Source organism: Eleutherodactylus coqui, chromosome 4, assembly GCF_035609145.1.
Source record: "Eleutherodactylus coqui strain aEleCoq1 chromosome 4, aEleCoq1.hap1, whole genome shotgun sequence".
NCBI classification, from domain to species: domain Eukaryota; kingdom Metazoa; phylum Chordata; class Amphibia; order Anura; family Eleutherodactylidae; genus Eleutherodactylus; species Eleutherodactylus coqui.
In genome coordinates, this window is record NC_089840.1 from 173,360,549 (window position 1) to 173,377,610 (window position 17,062).

A 17,062-nucleotide genomic window follows, 5' to 3' on the forward strand; every position below is an offset into this window, starting at 1 on the left:
TCATTCGTTACTCCATTTCAAGCCAACTATTCCACTATGATATTTAATTTTGCTCTCCAGGGATTCAAGATTGAAGGCAAATAAAAGTGGAAAGTGTGGCATCCCTGGCATGTTCCTCTATATAATGGAAGTGAGGGCATCAGGCTGCCATTGACCAGCACACTGGCTCTAGGGTCAACATATAATAATTACAGCCACTTTACAAAAGTAGTACTGAAGCCCATCTTAATCATAACTTCCCAAAGGAATGACCACTGAACACTATCAAAAACCCTCAAAGCTAAAATGACTCATACCATTCTCTTAATTGGCAAGAGGTGCCTCCTGAGCAATTTGGTTGTTATCTAAAACCCCAGGGATAAGCGATGTCCTACAACAGCTAAAGTATCTTCTGAAAATGGAGAGAATTGATATTGAGCGACGGGTGGAGTCTCAGACCCCCCAATTTTTTGATAAGTAGAGGGAGTTTATGGAGATCTTCCTTAGTCCCAACGAAATTAAGGAATGTATGAATTTGTTCACCACTACAACTTGGTAGTATAACCAAGATGCTATGAACAAGTTGGGAATTTTGAAAATAACGTGACTGATCGTGGTGGGGAGGTGATCGCTGGGAAGCTATACCACGGGTTAGTTAGCGTTTAAGGAATAAGAGTTATATTGTTTGATCTATGATTTTGATGAATATTAAGATATTCAAGGGAAAGGGAATAATAAAACAATGAAAGACATAAGTTTGAGATTTGTAGAAGCCACAAAAACAATAATTGTTAAATTTGAGAATGCAACTGTATATTGTTATTCTTCTAAAAAAAAATTACGTTTTATGTTGTTATATGTGGATTTTCTACATTATTTGCTCTTATATGTATTTCATAAAAATTGCAATAAAAAGAGTTTAAAAAAAAAAAAAAAAATAGAAATTGGTCTATATGAATCAACCATAAGGGGATCCATACCCAGTTTGGAAAAGACTATAATGGCTGATTCTTTTATGGATGTAAGCAGCACCTGTTTAGTAACTGCATCATTAAAGCCTGACAATAATTTCGGGAGCATAACTTCACCAAGCTTTTTGTACATCTTAAAGGGAAGACTGTCCGTCCGGGGCTTTATTATTTTACATAGATGCCATTGGCTCCTGCATTTCTTCTAATAGTATTTTTATAAATCCAAATATTCCCTCTGGGCTAGTGTGAGAGAAGGCACGTCTATTACAGCTAAATAACTGGGAATTTGAGTGGCAGTTTTCTGCAACCAAGAAGAGTATAAGGGTGTGTAGAGAGATAAAAAATCCTCCCTAATTTCCGCTCGGTCAGCATCATTTCTCCCTGAATGTTTCTTATCTAGTTATACATGCAGATCCTATTTGAGCCTTTGATTTGTTCTGACCATTTTTTATTTAGTAGTAGGGAAGACAGGAAATACATTACAGTTATATTGCAACAGAATACTTTTGAGTGTTTCTGTCCCTCTTATATGCTCTACATCTTCCTGTTCCTCCATACAAATTTTGATAAGTTTTTATTCAAGAGCTTATCTTTATTGACATTTATAGCTTTAAAATAAAAAACAGTTTAATAACATAATAACAGAACATCACTTTAAATTGCTCTCGTTCATTTAATTCGGATAGTGTGTGAGCCAGATGTGCCACGTTTTCTGGTATTTGTACAAGGTGTTGGATCTCATTGCCATCAATTTCTCCATAGTGGCATGGGCATGAAATTTATTGTGGAGGTCACTCCCTTTGGGGGGTATTTGGGCCTTCCAATTCTTGGCAATTAAATTTGCAGCTGACATAAGAATGTGGGCTAGTATTTTTTTGTTGTCTATTTGATAACTTTCTAGGCCTAGTAGAAGTAGTGCTAATTCAGGTCTTCTGGGCACCTGAGAAATTGTTATTTTATTTAACATATCATAAACCTCCTCCCAATAGGGTATCACTCGTGGACATTCCCAAAAAACATGGAGAAGTGTCCCCGAGTGGACACATGCTCTCCAGCATTGGTCGTCGTCACTTTATCCTCTATTTTTAAGAACTCTGGGCATAAGATACCAGCGGTCACTATTTTCGTGAATGTTTCAAGTATTGCTGCTCCTTTTGTCACTCGGGAGCCTTTGATTTGTGATGTCTAGATGACTGGGTCAAAGAATCTGCAAAACAGCATTTGTGTGGTGTTCCTGGTATGCAGGGGTCACTAACTACTCGAAGGGCCCAAAGTTGAACTGGTCATAGGGTCATGGACAACAATTTCTCATTGATATAGAAAAGTTACTGTAGCATAAAATAGCTGAAATAGTTACTGCTGGTTATGATAGAAAGGTGTCAGAACACACAGCATATCACATCTTGCTGCATATGGGGATGCGTCGCCGCAGAGATTTCAAAGTCCCAATGCTGATCCATGACCACCGCAGAAAATGTGTGTCTACGAAGGGCACAAGAGCATCGGAACTGGACCATGAGGCAATTGAAGTAGGTGGTTCAGGAATGGTTCGAAGAACTTGAGGAAGAATTAAGTTTGTTGAATTTGCCTACAAATTCTCCAGATCTCAATCTATTCAAGAATCTGTGGGATGTGCTGGAAAACAAGTCTAATTCATAGAGGTCCCACCTTCCAACCTACAGAACTTAAGGGATCTGGTACTAATATTTTAGGGCAGACACCACAGGACCCTTTTATGAGCTCTTGTGAAGTCCATGCCTCAACGGATATGGCAGATGGTTTTAATGTTATTGATGATGGGCATTAGAGATAAGCAAACTTTTTAAAAGTTTGGTTCTGCTGGTTCGCTGAATTTTGGCAAAACGTTTGGTTCATAAGTAATTAGTTTAAACTGAACCTAAACTGTGCCAGTATCTCTAAGCCAATAATGTCTGACAGCCATAAAAGCCCTGTATTAAACGCTTAGGTCACCTATGAGTGTATCTAAGTATGTTTGAGCTGTTTTTAAAGCAAGGTTAATGTCAAAGTAATGGCAACATGTATGTCTATGGGTAAATAAATAGTACCAGATAGGAACTATCAGCTTGTTTAAAAACACGCCGCACTAGTGGATTTTTTATACTTTTTAACCCTTTGCAATCCAATTTTGGATTCAGGGTTTCCTAGGGGGCTGTCTCTTTCTGCCATTATACAATGGCGCCATCTACTGGCCAGAGCCAGTACTGTGGTATGGGACATGCTGGAGAGGCCCCCGACAACAGAGCGTCCAGTAACCTACAGTAAGAATACCCTGCCGGACGTCTTCTGACATGGGAGCTGTACAGCCTTCAATCAGAATGTCTTTAGACGTCAGACAGTGGATTGGAAAGGGTTAAAAGTAAAAAAAAAAAAGGTCCAAAAATTAATCTCTTTTGGTGGTAGATGCTTTCTGTTATTTATACTTATACGGTTGTAATAGAAGAAGCATGACTTTTTGGGAGTAGCAACATGTTTTGCACCTGCAAAGTTAAAATAAAGTAATGGCTTTTTACAAGCTGTCAAAAAAATATCCCATTTTGGGGAGTAGCAACAGGATTGGAGTCCTGTTTTTGTACCCGCTCAAGCTCTGATATGTCCTTCTTGAGTATCAGTGCCCAAAACTGTCCACAATATTCCATGTGTGGTCAGACCAGTGACTTGTAAAGAGGAAGAACAATGTTCTTGTCATGTGCTTTTAGACATCTTCTGATACCCCCTGTGATCCTATTTGCCTTGGCAGCAGCTACCTGACACTGTTTGCTCCAGTTAAGCTTCCAGGTAACTAAAACCCCCAAGTCCTTTTCCGTGTTGGTGTTTCCCAGTGGTTTTGTATTTGGTGTGTAACCTTATCAATGTTAGACCTCATCTACCAATTTTCTGCCCCACAACTTTTCCAGATCCTCTTGATACCGCATTGTGTCCTCTCTTGTGTTAATTGCTTCACATAGTTTTGTATCATCTGCAAATATTAATATTTTAGTGTACAATCCTTCTACCAGGTCATTAATAAATAGATTAAAAATATTAGGGCCCAATACTGACCCCTAGTAATGGTGGCCCCTTCAATACTTCCCCCTGTGGTACCCCACTAGTAATGGTGACCCAATCATAGTATGTACCATTTATAACCCCTCTCTACTTTCTATCACTGACAAGTTACCCATTTACACACATTCTCGCCCAGATCCTCTTGATACCGCATTCTGTCCTCTCGAATAACGAGCACCCGAGCATTTTGGTGCTCGCTCATCTCCAAATATGGGCGATGCGTTCCGAGGAACGTGAAAAAATAGGACATGTAGCGATTTTGTTTTCTTTCACAGCATCGCTGTTAGGGAATACATCGCTCATGTGTATAAACCCACTCAAAAGAATGGAGTTCATATTCATGTTAGTTTTGTGTGTCTCGCAACGCTAAAAACTCCCACGACTTTCAAGGTCATGCGTATGTAGCCTTAGAAACTCTTCAAACATCTTACCCACAATAAGTTTCTAATTAGAGATGAGCGAACGTGTTCGGCTCCGCCCCTTTTCGCCCGGACACCGAACTTCGCGAGGAATTCCGTGTTCGGGCGAAAAAAGTTCGGGGGTCGCCGTGGCAGCGCGGGGGGTTGCGGCGGGGAGTGGGGGGGAGAGGGAGAGAGAGAGGGCTCCCCCCTGTTCCCCGCTGCTGTCGCCCGCGCCGCCGCGCCTCTCCCCGCCCCCCGGCGCCCCCCGAATACTTACGCGCGAACACGGAAGTCCTCGGAAAAGCCGGTGTCCGGGTGCGTAAGTGTTCGTTAAGAACACGTTCGCTCATCTCTATTTCTAATGTTCACTTTTTGACCCCTTTTTGAATATCGGCACCACATTGGTGATTTTTCTCTACCCAGTCATTTCCCATTCTCACCCTTTATTTTACCAGACATTTTATTTCTAGTCATGAAAGCAGATGTGCAACGTTCTGCGCACTCTGCTATAAGTACAGACTGTTACTTTTAGAAGGATTCAAGAAAACTTTTTCTTTTTTTAAAGACACTTTTACTATGAAATAGATGGTGTGCAGGCCGCACACACAGAGCTCTGGGCTGCAATTACTCTACACTACTTTTGAAAGAAAAAACTTTTGAAAAAAAGACACTTTCGCATGTTTAGTTACGATGAAATAAATTGTCTGAGGAATGCACACACATAGCTCTGAACAGTGCTCTTAACTTCCATACCAGTACACTGCAGAACAATCTGTCCGTCCCTTACAGAAAATACCTTGCAACTCTCTATTCCTGGCTGAAGTGGCTGCTGAAGCTATGGTGCGTAGCTCTTTCTAGTGTCTATGACCTAACTCCTATAATGCCTTCTGATTATTTGCGAGAACTGTTTGCAAGGCATTATAGTTAACCTTGAGGTCATGTGATCCTCCTCCTTCTCCTTTCTGCCATGTAGTGGGTTCTACCACAATGAATCGCCTGTGATCTGGGATCATGCAGAACCAAACTTTTAGCAAAGTTTGACCCAGAACAAGGTTCTATGGTTTGGGTTCGCTCAACACTAATTAGTATAGTATAATAAGCTTTTCCTATAAATAACGAGATATATACCCAACTAAGAAATCAGTAAATGGTTCAAAGACACATATTTATCACACTCTGTTGTAATTACTGACTTTGAGTTCAGCGCCAGAGATGTGTCTACCGTGTTTCCCAGAAAATAAGACACTGTCTTATATTATTTTTGCCCCAAAAGAGGCACAGTGTCTTATTTTCAGGGTGGGGTGGGGGGATTATACTCACCTGGTCTGCGGTGTCCCGACGTTCCCCGATGGCGCTGCAGCAAATTTCAGAGTCCTCCCCATCTGCCATCTCAGCTTTGCTGGTGACGGGGCTTTGAATACCCCACCTCCAGCAAAGCGAGTGCTGTGAGTGGCTCATTGAGCGCCAGCAGCCAATCACAGCCGGCGCTCGATGAGCCAAAGCTGAGATAGCAGATGCGGAGGACTCTGAAGCTTACCGCAGCACCGCCGGGGACTATCGGGATGCCGCGGACCAGGTGAGTATTGATTTTTTTTTGGGGGGGGGGGGACGGGACATGTTAGGTAGGTCCTATTTTTGGGGGAGGCCTTATATTTCGAGCCTCCCCCAAAAACCGTCAGATCTTACTATCGGGGTAGGATCTACTTTCGGGCAAACACGGTAACTGCAAGTTTAATGGCATCTCCGATGGTCAAAGTTAGATAAAAGTGTCATATCATACGTGTGCCACAGCACTGCCATATGGATGTTTTGTGTATCCAAGTCACTGCCCTTCTTAATGTAAAGATTGTAATAACTTATAACGTCAATTAGGATGTAGACATTGATGGTGTTTCTGATCCACAAGAGCTCGCAATGACAATGTTGAACATTTTGGGCACAGGGATGGTAGCATTGTCAAATGGTGAACAGCGTAGACATTGTAGGTATTGTAGTGACCCAGAGTTGGGCACTACAGTAATTTGCTAGTCACTTTATGCAATCAGGAGTGTATGTGCCTTTAGATGGTCAATAATGTGTTAATTGAAGGTGTTTTCACAACCAAGAATCTCATAGCTCATGTAAATTCGCCGAAACCTGCTTTCACACCGGTCAATCACCCCTAGCTAGTACAGGGATTGGATAGTCAGCTTTCCCCTAACTCAAGATTGGTTGTGTAAGAATGTATAAAAGGTAGCCAGTGGGTGGGGTTAGTCAGTCTATTATAGTAGTCTAGCCAGCTCAGAAGGATCTGAAGGAGACCGTGGAGCAAAGGAGAAAAGCCAGTGCGGTGAGAAGCAGAACATCTTAAGTGTGAGTACTCAAAGCAAAGTCATTCTGGAGTGTTAGCAGAAGACAGAGATATAGAGAGAAGAGGAGAAAAGATCAGTGAAAGAAACAAAATCAAAGATTTAGTGTGAAGCAAGCAAGTAACAAGTTAACCCTTTCCAGTCCAAGCCAGCTAATTAAAGCTATAGTGAATGCTTCACGTGGACAGGGACTAGGGGAGAGCAAACCCTAATTTCTCAAATTGAAGGAAAGTGTTTTCATATCTCAATTGTCCTCAACTGAGCAAGTTAATGTAATTCAAGTTCATCACCTGCCTTAAGTAAAAGTAACTTAAGTTGTGTAACTGCTGCATTGTACAGAACTTTCTGTCTCCCTGCCAATAAAGCGTTATATTGTTTTCAACATCTAAGTCTGCTTCCTGGAGTTCCTTCACACCATCTGCAACATCTACACTGAGGTACCACACCACACACTCCAGGGATAAGGATTACTACCCCCATTTTTGTTTAGTTCTCCCAATTTTTATCTTTTATTATTTTGCTTGGGGCAGGTCCCTACCCATACACGAGCTGGCGTCATGACAAAACAACATCTTCCCCTACCCGATTCTGTCGGTAACAGGTTATAAGAACTGCCTGCTTTTACCACTGTGCACAGCTGCATTAGGCTGCATTTCGTCCCCTTCCCAGGAAGAGCAGCAGAGCCACCGTGATTGCCATCTTGCTCCTCGCTGCACCACCCCTCCTAGGTCTAGCCCGGTCACCACAGTGTATGTTAGACATGCCGTAAGTGCTGGGATTGTTGGGAATGCAACTGCTCAGACCTATACCCATCTCAAGAATGATATGTCCTGCAAGCACATGTACTGTATACACTTCATCTACGAGTGGAGGTTCTGTATATTTTATAAGACGGCTTGAATAACTGTGAACAAATAGCGACCTAACATTCTAGTATCCCGTGTTACTTTGGCCAGAGCATTAATTGTACACCATTAATTGGGATCTTTATAGAACTTATTTCCTTCATGCTTCATGCAAGTGGCCATATTAAGTATCCATGTGGAAGTGATCCCTACAACAATGACCATAACCTGCTAGGGGCTGTTATTTGCTTCTACTTTATAATGGGAGATACTCTCCTCTCGAGGCATTGTGGATCCAGAAGAACTGTGGGTTTTACTAAACAGAAGCCATTCATATGACTGCTGAGTGTAGAGGCTGGACAGGTTCCATATACTCATGCCATGTGCATGTACACTTACTTTCTGGCTTTTCTTTTGAGTCATGCTAAGACAAGAGAGCTATAGACGTCTCTGCATAGTCTTACTTAATTTAGGAAGCTCAACTATTTCTAGAAATTTCGGAACTTGCTTCTTGTTTTGTTTTAAATTTGTATTTCATATTTTAGCTTGAATGTTTTGAACTGGACCATTTATAGCATCGATAAGAAAAATGTAACAAAGTTCAAAATTAAGGTGGTGGCAATTTGTCTTCTCTGAATAATCCATTTCTATATGCCCTAACATCATCAAGGGTCCTTTGGGTTCTTGCACCAAGATTCACCAAAACTACTGTACATGCTGAGAACAGAAACCACTTCCTGCTCATTTCTATTATCTATCAGATATTGGCACCTGAATCCCCCAATCACACTTTTACAGCATATATAATTGATGTGCAATAAAGCTCAGTTAGCGGAAACCCCTTTAAATAAGTTTTTGAAATAGAGTTCTCCTCTTGTGCAAGCGCTATGTGACTCACCGCTGTGTGAGGCTCGATGGCCTTCAAGAGCAGTCAGACTGCTGTCTTACAGGATATTTTATACACTGACTGATAAAATGTTCAGGTTGACCTTTCAGATGTTTATCTGATTTTTTGGAGTAGATCCTGAGGCTGAGACATTGACAGTCCACCGCCTGAAAACGAATCTAGCTCTGAAGAGACAATCTTGTCTTGGCATCATTGATTTTTAATTAAACATCTACAAGCTGCTTAATCTCGTTATGGGACGTTAATTGACATTGTACTTTACAATGCAAAAATAACACATTTGAAGCTTGGCTGCCCTCCTGATGAACACAATCAATAGATCGTCAAATACATACACTAAGCATTATATGTAGTGTGTCCACTATGTGACTGTAGTCCCTGCTCTTCAGGGAATGACTGTCTAATTAGAAATTATTTTGCTGCCGCTAGAAATCTATTTATTCAAAGGACCATCCGTGCTTATGAGTAGTGACTTTATACCTTACGTAACATTACTGATACAGTGTAGCACCAACTACACTCCCAGTGCGACAGGCAGTGATAATGGGAGTATATGTCATGAGTTGGGATGTATTTTTGATTTCTGAATATCGAAGTATACATAATTATACTGCGGTTTGACTGTTTCCTCAACAGTGTTCATGACAAAGTAAGTTTCCTGCTCAACCCAAGAATACTATAAAGTTTATCACAGATATGTGTTTAGGCTTCTTGTAATAGACTATGATGATAGAAGTTAAGACCATTGTGTTTGATGACTATTACTTTATAAAGCATATTTCTCTGTTTGCAGCTTTGCTGTGTGCCTTTGTCTCTCTGCTCTGCATTTGGGGATTGTACTACTTTACAGCCTATGTCTTCAGGTTCGTAGAGTGCTATTAATTTATATACATGTGCGCTTCCTACATGCATTGTTACAGGCAGTGTCTAGAGGCAGAAAACATAAGAATAGTTATTGAGCAGATGATCACATTAATTTCTTATGCTTTCCTTCCATTTTTTGTGATAAAAGAATCCAGAAGTTGCTTGCAGGATTTATTAATTTCCATGCTGGTCCATCAGATGAAAAATTATGAAGGTAATCTACCCTAAAGGCACTACACTTAATATGGCAACTTGCAGAGTCCTCGTAGAACAGTTGCAGTGCCTTTAAGCCTATAGGCCTCCAGAGACTGCACCTGCTACTGTACAGCAGAGGTACTCAACTAGTTTTTGTAAAGGTCCACCTTCCAGGGTCTGTTATCAGATGAAGGTCCAGCAAACTCAAGTAATGAGGGTTAAAACAAGGCACATAATTCTAATTGCATATTAACTTTGGTACAAATACAGCAGTACCAAATATGTATACTTTTTTTCTTACTACTTTTGCACTATAGAACACTTAACTCACCATTTTCTGAGCACATTCACTTTTTTTATTTTCCTATCAGCGGAGCCGTGTGAGGGACTGCTTTTTGCAGAATGAGTTGATGTTTTCATTTATACCAGTTTGGGGTTCATATGGCTTTTAAAGGTTTATGAACCAGGATATCAGTTTTACAAAGTAATAGTGATTGCAGTGCAGTTACCTCCAATGATCACAGGTGACATCTTTTCTGATTGGGGATGTCCATTTTTGTTTTACTTCTCTATCTGGGCACAGACCACCATCAGCTACGGCTCATCACTGCACATTCTTCCCATCCTGCTGCTACCCTCAGCTTCCCTCTTAGTAACTCCTCCATAGTAAAAAAGTGTCCCTCTGTGGCCCTCTTAGTTATACTGTCCCCTCTTTAACTCTTCTTAAATATGTTGAACACCTGTGGCCGTTATAGTGCCCCTACTGCCCTTCTGTGGCCCTGTGGCCCCTTTGGTTATAGTGCTGACCTTCCACTAACTCCATCATCCAGGCCTGTGTAAAAAACACACTCTCCCTTCCTTCATCTCCTCCATCATACAGTCCCATGCAAAGAAATATTACTCCCTTCCCTTCAACCCCAACATACAGTCCCAGTTAAACACCACACTTTTCCTCACAACATCTCCTCCTACTGTCCCATGTGAAAAACTCAACACTCCCCCTACTTTCAGCTCTTCAACATACCCCTCCAATATATAGTCCCACGGAAAACACATCTCTTATCCTCCTTTCTGCCCCATCCAACATACAGTCTCATATTATATTCTCCCTCCCTTCCTTTCACTAGTACATTCGTAGATGAGCTCTGTGCTCTCTTCCCCGGCTCTGTGAATCCATAGCTGGGGAAGGATCGAGCCTATGCTACAGCGTCAGGTCCTGTCACCCTGATCACACCAAAAGGAGTTAGTTAAAGGGGACTGGCAGTGGTTCCTTCTCCTGGTCTAGACAGGAGGGGCCCGGACAATTGGCGGCCGAGGTCCACAATCGGACCCTACTCCTCCTGTTGAGTAGCTCAGCTGAACAGACTTGCCCTGCTTAAGGGGTCCATGTGATTTAGGCCATATTTGTCAAGCAGTTGTCACAGTTTTTTGATATTGCTTGTTAGTCTTTGATGTATAAAATTAGTGTCTTAGGCAGCATTCATATATGCCATTTTTTTGTACCACCTTTCTTTTATTTCACATGATTTTTGATAATTTTTTAATTGAATATGCAAATTAGGAAGATGGACCAATACCTCTGCAGCGCCACCTACTGGATGGCAGCATTTCTGCAAATCAATGTCAGACCCTATAAACAAGCCTTTATAACAATGATTGGAAATTGACCACAAGCCAGAATCCATACACACACAGCTGTTTTGGGGTTTTTGCCGCTCATCAGTGTGCAGTAGGATCCTGGCTTGGATGGTGAGACTCCTATAGAAGTGGGTCGAAAAGGGTATCATCTCTCCTTAAGGAGAGCACCTAGAAGGTGAGTGAGGAGATACCTTTGGAATGCTCCTCTGGGAAATATATGCAAATAAGGCAGATGGATCAATACCTCTGCAGTGCCACCTATTGGATTGCAGCATTTAATTGATTACTTACTATACTTAAAAAAACACATTCAAAATTGCAGCAAGTCTGTGAAAAAAATGCACCAAAAATGTATTGAAGCCTACATCATTATTTTACAATGCCTCAGACATTGCTCAAATGGCAGCATTTAGAGCACTCCAACACCCATCCCTGTGACATTGCAGATGAATTTTCCCCACTATATGTTATATTGATTTCACCTTGTGTTTGCTGACGGTGAATCGTCTGACTTTTCTAGGTTGGCCTGCACTCACAAGTTATTAAAGCAGTTGAAAAAGAAAACGGGCTGCGAGTCTAAAGATGTAAGTACAAGACAAATAAATCACAACAGTCTTTGCTGTATGATATATATTGTATATTAGTGTCTTTATTGATAATCCAGTCACTGGTCCTGCTGCTGGTCCAGATTGGACTTTGTTTTCATGGTTTTATGTCCAGCATGATTTTATGACTTCAGCACATGATGAACTGGGATTTAGTATTGGACAAGCTGCTTTGACTTCCTGCCATGTTAACAACTCATGTAACTGTCTAGATGGCATATATTATTGTCACTAGGATTCTGTTTCTGGCACCAAATATACTGCTCACCGCCTGTGCAGCGAGCAGAAGTTAGCAGGTGCAGCTCGAGTGGGTGCGCCGCTTCTGTCTCAATCACGGTGGTGGCTATTTTACCTAAAATGGTGGCTCATGCAGTAGGTAGAATTGCAATCTGACTTTTGGCGAGTGCAATTGGTGCTTCGTGTAGGTTCGGTGTGACGCCATTGCCTTTTGATGGATGCGTTATGGTATGAAAATGAAGAGCCGAGTCCATAAAAGTGTCAGTAAAACTGAAGGCACACAGTTTACTTGAACTGGGAGGTCAGAGTACAAAGTTCACACTTCTTCACAACAAACAATAACTTCTCCACCAGATGCAGTGCTATACAATAACCCCTGGACCCTCCCCTAGAGAATGAGATGAGCCAATTTTGTTTTTTTTTCAATATATAAAGCATTGTGTAAGAGGAAAAAAAAGTTGACTTTTTTTCTGTAAAAACATTCAGATGCTGTATTGAACATCTGTGGGATTAACCCCTTGAGTGGCACACCTGGAAGTTTTCCAGGACAAGCTCAATTGCCCATAGTGATATAGCCCAGAAGATTTCCGGGCTATGTTTCACTATGGGACCTGCAGAGCACAATGCTATAAGCTGTGGCATTGTGCTCTGCCTGCACAGACCCACACAGAGCAGTGCAGGAGTTTGAAAAAAGAAGCAGGAAGATATTACCGATCTGCTGGCAACTTCCCGCTTCTATTTTCAAACTCCTGCCCTGCTTTGTTTACAGATTGCCATGGAGACCAAATGCTTGTCAGAAGTAAGCCGATGGTCTCTATTGCAGGAGGAGCTGGTGCTTGGCTGTCAGAGGATAGCCGGGAACCAGCTCTTACAGAGCAGAGAATGGAGAAAACCTCCGATCTCTGCTGTGTTAACCCCTTACATGCAACTGCAGTATGTAAAGGGCTGTCACCATCTGACCCCCGGGATGTGATCAGGGGGTCCTGATGGGTCTCTTTGGAAGTCCCCAAAGGGGCAAAATTTAAAAAAAGAGTTTAAAAGTTAAAAAAAAAAATTATAAAAAAATAAAAAAACACTTTTCTCTCTTTTCTTTGTAAAAAATGAAAAACAAAATTACACACAGTATCCCTGCATTGTAATGAGCCAGAGAAAGAAGTTAGAAGATTATTTAACCCTTTAATGATGTGGCCCCCCCCTTTTTTCCCTCCTTTTTGTTTTTTCCTTCCCCCATTTAAAGAAAATCATAACTCCTTTATTTTCTCATTGACATCGCTGAAAGAGGGCTTGTTTCTTCAGGACGAATTGTGTTTTTCGATGGTACTATATAAAGTACCATATAATGTACTGAAAAACTTTTACAAAATTCCAAGTGGAGGGAAAAAAAAAAAAAAAGACATTCCGCCATCTTTCAGTGCGTTTTGTTTCCACAGCACACAAACTGCAACAAAAACGACATGATAACTTTATTCTATGGGTCAGTACGATTTCTACGATACCAAACTCGTATAGTTTTTTTTTTTTTTTTTGCTGTAGTACTTGTATATTTTTCAAAGACATTTAATTTTTAAAAATTATTTTCTGCTGCCATCTTCTGCGTGCAATAACTTTTTAATTTTTCCGTCGACGTAGTTGTGCAAGGGCTCATTTTTTGCAGGATTTCCTGTCGTTTACGTTAGTAATAATTCACCATACATACGTCTTTTTGATCGCTTTTGATTGCATTTTTTCTGTGAAACAGGGGGACTGAAAAAGTGCATCTGTGGTGCTCTTTATTTATTTTTCGGACTACGTTAACCATGTGGAGTGAATAATGCACTACTTTGATAAATCGGACTTTTACGGATGCGGCGATACCAAATATGTATTTTTCTTTTATGATTTAGATTTTTTAATTATAGATATGGCAAAAGGAGGGTGATTTAAACTTTTATTACTTTTTTTTTAAACTGTGAAAAAGTCATGAAAAAGAAAAGAACAATTACAATTAGGTATTGGCATAATCATACCGGCCTGTAGAATGACTTTAATATATTAGTTATACTGCTCAGAGAATGCAGTGAAAAATAAAAAACATGCCAGAATTACAGATTTTGTTAATCTTGTCACTAGAAAAAAATGGAATAAAAAGCGATCAAAAATTTACATGTTTCTAAAAATTAGATAAATGAAGACTAGTGTTCATCCCGCAAAAGAGTAAGGCCTTCTAGAGCTCTGGCAATGGAAAAATAAAATTAATACGGCTCTTGGAATGTGGCGAGACAAAAGCAAACCTTTAAGAAAATAAAAATTTTTAAATGTACAAAAATAGCAAAATATAAATAAACTGTCTAAACTTGGTTTTGCCGGAATCGTGAGAATAATCACATTTATTCTGCACGCTGAACGCCGTAAAAATGAGATCCAAAAACCAAATGGCAGAATTTCTTTTTTTCCCCCAATCTCTACAATTTTTTTCACAAAAGTTATGCAATACATTATATATACCCAAAAATACTTGTCCGGCAAAGAACAAGCCCTTATATGGCTGTGTCAATAGAAAAATGAAAAAGTTATGGCTTTTGGAACGCGACTGGAAAATTAGTTGAAATTAAATGATTGACCCATTTAAAAAACCTGCCCTGGTGGGTCTGATAGGGTGGTATGAAACCCACCACTGAAGGGGTTAAACAGCAAAGAAGAGAGATTAGATGAGTAAATGTTCATCTTCTCACTCCTTTTTTGGGATTAAAAAATGACCCCCCATATGTGACAATCAGAGCAAATATGTTTTCTGATTGATAAGGGAGGCGATTGCATGAATGAAACTCCATGTAAAGGCGCATTTACACGTAAAGATAATCTTTCAAATGGCTGAAATATTTGAAATATTGAAAGATTTTGCAATCTATTTGCAAAAAATGTTAATGGCCATTAACACGTTATTATTTTCTTTTGCATATAAAAGGGCCTCCAGGAGCTGTTTGCAGTGCCCAGTGTGAGATTAACCACATTAATTAAACTCACTGGCTAATGGCAGATTACAATGTTGTCTTTCGAGTCCCATAGAGATAACAGCAGGCGATCTACTGAGAGGTAAATGTGTTTGCTTTACTTCTCAGTAGCTGAATGATGGATTTTAAGTTCACCTTGACATCATCGTTCAAACAAAAAGTGCACGATGCCAGCGTTTACATGTAAGCATTAACGCTCATTTTCGGTCGTTTGAACGAATTTTGAGTGATAATCGTTACGTGTAAATGGTCTTTTACTCCTAATCTTCTTTGGCCTTTACAAATCTTTTTTGCTTTCTGCTTATCTGCTCCCCTCCCCCTACTCTGTGCAAGGATTGAAATGGCAGCTGTAAGTTTAGTATTCCCAACCCCACTTCAAACAGCTGCCGTTCTGGTTCTATCAGTATTACAGAAAAGCTTCTGGTGTTATTTTTCAAGCCAAGAATCACCTGAATCCTGTTGATAGAACTAATAGAAATAACCATTTAAAGTAGAACAAGCTCTGTTGATGCAAAACTGTAATGTCCTTTTCCTGTAGAATGAACAGTGCTCCTCCTAATTTGGGTTAAAGGGGTTGTGCAAGATTAAAAGTTATCACCTATCCACAGGATACACCAGTACTGGTATATCTTGACACTACCGGAAGCTAGGGGTTTGACAGGGCTTCCATGAAGGGTTGCCCCTGTTACACCCCTAGCTCCCGATTGGCTGAATAGCTGAAGGTCCTAGAAGCTGGTACACTTGTTTCTTCCTGTCTGTTAGCCAGCGCTCTGCTCCACCACAGTTACTGCAGCTACCCGCCTGTCCCCCGGCCCTGTGGCGTCCCTGCAGTCCTCCTCCTGCTGTCTGCATTATCAGTGACATTCCCTCAGCCAACCACCTGTCCCCTGGCCCTGTGGCGTCCCTGCAGTCCTCCTCCTGCTGTCTGCATTATCAGTGACATTCCCTCAGCCAACCACCTGTCCCCTGGCCCTGTGGCGTCCCTGCAGTCCTCCTCCTGCTGTCTGCACTATCAGTGACATTCCCTCAGCTACCCGCCTGTCCCCTGGCCCCAGCGCTGTGGCGTCCCTGATCTCCTCCTCCTGCTGTCAGCGCGATCACTAACAGTGCCCCACTGCATATGGGCTCCCTGATTTCCTCATGCAATGTGCGCTGTTTTCATGTAACGAAGTGTCCTGCTCCGCTGCCGGCTCACTGTGCGGCCACCGTCTTGCAGTGAATGTCCCACCGCCGCAGTGTCCTCCCTGCTGCTGACCATGCTGTCGGCCACCGCCGGCAATGCCGCTTCACAGCAGTACACTGAGGGCGGTGCCGCCTTCTGTTAGATAGTTAACTGCTTGAACTCAGCCATCTCTGGTAATCCAATTGAGATGAATGGAGCCCCAGTGTGTGTTCTCAACCACCCATCCAATCACACAGGGGGTCACAGCACCCCTATTGTCATGGAGAAATTAATCACCAAAGAATTTTAAATTTAAAAAGTTGACATTCATCATTAAGTGTACCCATCACCAGTTTAATGATGCCCGAACCACAGTCAGCATGAACCCAGGACAAATATACCCATTTGGCTCATTTATTCTGAAATACTACTGTGTTTCAAAAAAAAAAAAAAAAGATGTTTGGTGCAGAGCTTCTCTGAAATGGAGCTTCGAATAAAAGAGATGGGCTGCCCCAGGCTCTCCCCGCCCACATCATCAAGGCTGACAGCCCACTTCCTATACACAAGCAGGGAGAGGAGCTGTCATTCTTGATGCTGCAGGCAGGGAGAGCCTGGTATGGTCAGCTCCTTTAACTCAAGAGCCCCAAGTCAGACTTCTAAGTATAATATTTTTCTGAAACACAGTAGCATTTCTAAATAACACAAAGATAGGCTGAATAGACGTAGCTGTCCCAGACTCCTGCAGCTGATGGTTTGGGCAGTATGAACCTGGTGACGGGTTCCCTTTAAGAACTCATTACCATTTAGTGGTAGCGATACAGCAAGACAAAAAACAACATGATGAGAGGAATAGT

The 17,062-nt window shown here is 41.3% G+C and overlaps 1 protein-coding gene across 1 annotated transcript in view; it reads left to right on the plus strand.

Moving 5' to 3' along the window:
• Positions 1-17,062, plus strand: part of LOC136626559 (heparan-alpha-glucosaminide N-acetyltransferase-like) — a 315,606-nt gene that overhangs the window by 37,481 nt on the left and 261,063 nt on the right. The window contains exons 4-5 of the mRNA XM_066601610.1: positions 9,311-9,380; positions 11,735-11,798. Coding sequence (XP_066457707.1) covers positions 9,311-9,380; positions 11,735-11,798 — 134 coding nt within the window. The remainder of the gene's footprint in view (positions 1-9,310; positions 9,381-11,734; positions 11,799-17,062) is intronic.